The sequence below is a fragment of the Mesoplodon mirus genome (genome assembly GCF_964341445.2).
Source record: "Mesoplodon mirus genome assembly, chromosome: 14".
Lineage (NCBI taxonomy): Eukaryota > Metazoa > Chordata > Mammalia > Artiodactyla > Ziphiidae > Mesoplodon > Mesoplodon mirus.
This window is the reverse complement of record NC_138990.1, coordinates 76,934,869-76,940,919: the sequence shown is the minus strand read 5'-3', so window position 1 is coordinate 76,940,919 and position 6,051 is coordinate 76,934,869. Positions and strand designations below refer to the sequence as shown.

Here is a 6,051-nt window from a genome sequence, read left to right as displayed (position 1 = left end):
GTGGAGTGGTGCTGGATCCCTCCGTCCCAGAGGAGGGCACCAAACCCCTGACCTCCGGCAGGCCCAGGGTGGGCATCAGGAGGGCTCTCCCTGGAAACTTGCTATCTTTGCTTTGCCTGGGTATGTACATCTGTGCCATCCGTCTGCCTGGGTCAGCTGGAAACCTGGCCCTGTCACCTATTGGCTGTGTGACCTTGGGTGAGTTCCTTAACCTTTTTCAGCCTCAGTTTCCCAATCTTTGAAATAGGGATAATAATAGCATCTAAGACTGGTTTATGAAGATTTCCTAAGATAAAATACGTGAAATGCTTACTTAGCACAGAGCCTGATGCAAAAGAACATCAGCTACATTTGTCAGTGCCTCAAAATTCTTATTTCCAAAAACTTGTAGCTGCAGTGCAAACTGAGTGTTTCATGTTCTGATGTGGCCTCTAAGACATGCTGAGGTGAGGATGCATGTTGCCCCCACCCCCAGGACCCTGGACCACCACCGTAACAGAAATCAGATTGTGTGTGTGTGTACGTGTGTGTGGTGGAGGGTCCTCAGCCTCAAGGAGGCTGTGAGATGGGCCCAGGTCAGTTTCTCAACCTCAGCATTACTGACCTTTTGGACCAGGTAATCCCTTTGTTGTGAGGCCTCATCCTGTGCATTTCAGAATGTTTAGTACCATCTTTGGCCTCTACTTACTAGGTGCCAGTAGCAGCCTTCTGGTCTCAACAATCAAAAATGTCTCTAGACACCACCACATGTCCTTCGGGGGGCAAAATTGCTCTTGGTTGAGAACCACTGGTGTAGGCAGACGGGGAAGTGTGAGGGTCTCTCCGCAGGTGCCTGGCTGAGCTAAGGGGAGAAGGCAAGAATGAGCGTGGTCAGAGAGGATATCCTCCTGCCCCAGGCAGGCCTCAGGCAGACCCTCAGGACTGAGTACAGAGGTTGACCTCAGAAGGTAACCCCCTGTGGTTTCCCCTAGTAAGGATGTAGCCTGGCTTCCTCAGGAGGCCATGCCCAGCTTGGATGTGGACCTCTGGATTCCCTATAGCCAGAACTCAAATACATAACCCTGTCCAGCCCCAGGAGCCCTGGCCAAGAAACAGTGCCCCAGTGGCACAGAATGATCACCGAATGGACAATTCTTACCTCAGGACAGAGTGCACAGCTGGGCTGCCCAGGTGCGAATTCCTATGCTGCTACTACTCGCTGTGTGACCTTGAGCAAATTGCTTAACCTCTCTGTGCCTTAGGATTCTTATCTGTAAAATGAAGACAACAATAGCATTGACCTCATAGGGTTGTTATGAGGATTAAATGACTTAATGTACTTAGAACAGAACCTAGCACAGAGCAAGCACTAAGTGTTTGCTAAATAAGCCAAAATCTGAAAAGAAGCTGCTACAGACCAGGAGATGCAGCTTCTGTAAGTCAGAGTTTGCCCTTGCTGTGACCTCAGGTCCAGCAGTTGTGTTTCTGGGGGCCCCTGGCCACCTGTGCTGCGGTGTGGGGTTGAGACTCCCTGGGGCAGCTGCCCTGCAGAGGTGCTTGTTCTTAAGGAAAGTTCACGTGACCAGAAGGCAAACTCAGTGCAAAGGGCTCCAGAACTTCCCAGCTGATAGCCCCTGGGAATTCCTTTGATTAGAGAGTATCAGGAGGAAAAACTCTTTTCTCTACCAATTTAGGTTCCAGGGTTGGGGGTAGGGGCTAGATTAACAGGAGAAAAGACAAAATTTATGCACACACTGAGTGCAGGAGCACTCAGTAATGAGTAACTCACTGAGTAACCAGAGGCAAAGGTTCATATACCAACTTAACAAAAGTGGGCAGGGGAGGGGGAGGGGGAGGGCTTCAAAGGATGGAAGGCTCTGATGAGGCTTGTTTACACAATTTCTTTGGGAATGTCCTGGTGCCCAAGGTCGGTGCCTCCCTGACTGGAGACCAGCTGGAGGGTGGAGGTGGGGTGGTGGCTGCTGATTCTCCATGCTCTGTGCCAGGCAGATAAGGAAAGTTCAGAGGAGAGTTCTGCATCTGCTGCTGGGCTATTGGTCCCATCAAGGGAAACACCTGTGGAAGGAAGGAACGGGGTGAGTGGCTGTGACCTTTAGGAGCCCTAATATTTCTGCTGTCAGAGGAGGCAAAACCCCAGCCAGGAAACCCCCAAACCCATAGCAGGAAAAGCCACACAGTATTGCCAAGTGCTTTGTGTTAGTTTTCTATCACTATGTAACAAATTACCCCTACCTTCATGACTTAAATGATAAACATTTATCATCTCTAACAGTCTAAGAGTCAGGAATTTGGAAGCACCTGAGCTGGGCTGTTCTGGCTCAAAGTCTCAAGATGTTGAACGGGGCTGCTGTCATCTGAAGGCTTGACTGGAGCTGGGGGTCCACATGCAAGATGGCTCCTCTCATGGTTGTTGGCAGGAGGCCTCGGTTCCGTACCACATGGACCTCTGATAGGGCTGCTTGTGTGTCCTGACAACATGGCAGCTGGCTTCTTCCAGAGTGAGCAGTCCAAGACAGAAACTAATGCAGAAGTCATAGTGTCTTTTATTGAGCTAGCCTCAAAGGTATATGCCATCCATCTGCTGTATTCTGTTGGTCATACTGATCAATCCTGACACAGTGTGGGAGGAGACTGTACAAGACCATGAAAACCACGAGGTGGGGCTCACTGGGCACCATCTGAGAGGCTGAATACCAGGGCTTTCAGGTCTCCCTCTGAGGACAACATTCACCTGGGCATTGGCCCAGATGACAGCCTGGTCAGGCACATCCCTACAGAAGCTGCTAAGACTGAAAACCCAACGCACTATGTGGGATTTGGTGCCGCTACCCACCGCCTCAGTCTGCTTCCCCACTGAATGGTACACCCACTCGGAACTGGGTGAGCCACCCCCTCGGTGGGGTGAAGGCTGGATGCAAGGCACTGGGTGGGAGAAACCCTGGGCTTGTGGGCCCCTCTCCAAGTTGAGACTGGGAAACAAAACCTTCACACTCACACTCACACACACACACACACACACACACACACACACACACACACCATACCAGTTGGGGAACATGCAATTATAAAAGGTTGGTCCAAGATTTCAGAGGAGGGGGATCTGGCAGGACTGAGGCAGTTCTGCAGGCTTCAGGGAGGAGATAGAACATGAAGGAAGTCCTAGCACCCAAGGCTCTTCCGGAGCCCCAAATCCAGACGTGAGGAACTGCTGACAGCTCCCTCTGTGTCCTGCTGTTTCATGCCTCCCAGCCATTGCAATAGAATACCTTTCCCCCATTAGTCCCCTTCTTGTTACCTGTATTTACCCTTTCAGACTCAGCTCAAGGAGGACCACCTCCAAGAAGCCTCCCATGTGATATAGTTGCCCACCTCTGTGGTCTCAAAGCTCCCTCGCCCCCTCACAAATCCCTACCATGCTTGACCACACTCACCGCTTGCTCCCCCGTGGACTTGACTCTCCTTGAAGGCAGGGGACAATGCCAGATTCAATGGGGGCTGCCACGTGCCTTGTGCACACTCAGCACTGAATGTATGTTTCTAAGGAAAGGAGGGAGGGGAAGAGGAAGAGAGAGAAGGATGGATTCGGGAGACAGCAAATAGCGCATCGTCTCCCTTTCTCCCCCTCACTCCCCAAGAGTGGGGCTTCAAGGGGAACAGAGCTGCTGGCCAGAACCGCTCACCTCTGTCCTCCACACCCCAAGCAATAAAAGCTGGACATCATATAACACTCTGTCTGAGAAAGTTTTTGGTACTGAAGGCGCATTAAAAAGGAGGCTTCAGGGGCTGGAGGAGTACTTGTTCCCAGGATATCCTGACTTCACTGGAGTAACTCGAGGCTAATAACAGGTTGAAAATACCCCATGGTGACGATCTCTGTGGGAAAATCTCGTGATCCAACAGGTTTCCTGAGAGCAGTCAGCGGTGCTGGGAGGCTGAAAGTCTGTGGATAAAAGCAACTCAAGGCCAAGCTATGGAGTGACCCCAGCAGGAGATCAGTCGGAGGGAATCACAGCGACTGCAGGACTGCTCTGTCACCTCTGGGCACACATCAGACCTCTGGTTATTCACAGAGTTCTCTTTCCACAGGCATCAGGTTAATATTTTAAACATTAACTGATGTTTTGTTTTGCTTTAGTTTTCTATTTGCTGAGACCTCCTTTGCTCAGGATCAATTAGCCACATGCATACCATCTTTATTAGCATATGCAGGGCTCACTTTTATTTAACTTTATTTTTTTGACCCCTTCACTCCATCCCCAATCTCATTTTTCTCCTCTGACATCCTTGTGATTCTTTGTGTCTGGCCAATCTATATTTCTATTTGTATCTAGGCCCAATATTGGTATTATTTTGTGCATATTTTTAAAAATATGCTTAAGTAGTCTTTGGTAAACATGTCATTCTTTTCTCACTTTTTTCCAGTCAAGACTATGAGATTTTGAGATGGCTCCAAGTTGATATAAGTAAATATGGACCAGAGCATTCCTTTTTTTTTTTTTTTTTTGTGGTACGCTGGCCTCTCACTGCTGTGGCCTCTCCCGCTGCAGAGCACAGGCTCCGGACGCGCAGGCCCAGCGGCCATGGCTCACGGGCCCAGTCTAGTCTCTCCGCGGCATGTGGGATCCTCCCGGACCGGGGCACGAACCCGTGTCCCCTGCATCGACAAGCGGACTCCCAACCACTGCGCCACCAGGGAAGCCCCAGAGCATTCCTTTTATCTGCTGAATGGTACTCAGCATTTTCATATAACCTTTTATTTATCTACTTTCCTATGAAAAAACTTCTAGGGTGTTTCCAAATCTTCATTATTACAAACAATTCTACAAGAACAAATCCACACATGTTTCTTTGGGGGCCTGGGCAAGAATGTCTCTGGGCTCAGCGTCCCCAAGTACTGGGTTGTAGGATTGGCCCTATTCCATATCACTTAACACTTTCAATCTGCTTCCCAGAAAGATTAGTTAACATTCCTATGAGATATTCTGCTTTCCTTCACCTTTGGTGGCACTTGATATCATCCAACTTTTTAATATTTGCAAATCTGATATGTCTAAGACCCATATCTCCTTCTTAACCAAATTTCCCCCCTGGTTTCCTTCCCATCCTGGTCTGCTGTTTCCCCTTTTAAAGCCTCAGGTTGTTCTTTCTCACTCCCTCAGGGAAGGGATGTGATATGAAGCACTGCCCTGGAGGGGATGGAGGAGGGAGAAGTGTCTCCTTCTGGCTTTTGAGTTTCAAAATCCTCCACTCTTGGGGGACCAAAAAGGTTTCAGAGCACAGAAAAATGATTTGGTAGAAAAACATCATGAAAAGGAAGGGAAAGTCAAGCACCCACTTTGGCCCAGCCCGACCTGACCCGTGATGGCTGGGCCCAGTGAAGGAGAGTGAAGGCCCAGAAGGAAGGAAAGGAAAGTTCCTATGGATTGCAAACCAGAGGCTGATGTTGAGGCTGGAGCATAGATACAGGAAGTGGGCTTTAAGGGCACCAGGGAGTGGTGGGGTCTGTGGTTCCCTGGACGGCATGTTCCTGTAACACTTCTCAATTCGGCTGGTTGTTACACGGTGGAGGTCTGGGCTAGTGTTACCAGGTATTTCCATTTTTCCAAAAGAATCCAAAATCAGAATTTTTATGTGGAAGGTCTCCTTCAAAAAAAAGAAGAAAAGAAAAAAGAAAGAAAAAAGAAAGTCACTATGGCAAATTTTAAAACATATGTAAAATTAGGCAAACTAGTATAATGAACTTCCTTGTACCCATGACCAAGTTTCAACAACTGTCAACTCATGGCTAATTTTGTTTCTTCTATAACCCCACCCTTTCCCAGTCCTGAATGATTTTGAAGTAAATCCCAGACTCATCGTTTTCTTTGTAAAGATAAGAACTCATGTTTTTTTAAACCATAACACAATATCATCACTAAATAAACTCCAATAACTTCCAATCAAATAGCCTGTCAGTGTTAAAATTTACAGTTTTCTCGTGGTGGTCATAAGTGTTTATTTTATATTATTTTATTTTTGTAGTTTGTTTGAAATAGGACCCAAAGTCCACAC

At 48.2% G+C, this 6,051-nt stretch overlaps 1 protein-coding gene across 1 annotated transcript; it reads right to left on the bottom strand.

The window, feature by feature from the left end:
• Window positions 1-1,786: 1,786 nt before the first annotated feature.
• LOC309815642 (uncharacterized protein) lies at window positions 1,787-3,776 on the bottom strand. Its single transcript, XM_082642549.1, has 4 exons — window positions 3,681-3,776; window positions 3,432-3,537; window positions 2,299-2,519; window positions 1,787-2,055 (listed from the first exon to the last, which is right to left on the bottom strand). Exons 3-4 carry the CDS (start codon window positions 2,476-2,478, stop codon window positions 1,840-1,842), a joined length of 396 nt encoding a protein of 131 aa, XP_082498675.1. The 5' UTR covers window positions 2,479-2,519; window positions 3,432-3,537; window positions 3,681-3,776; the 3' UTR covers window positions 1,787-1,839.
• Window positions 3,777-6,051: the final 2,275 nt, after the last annotated feature.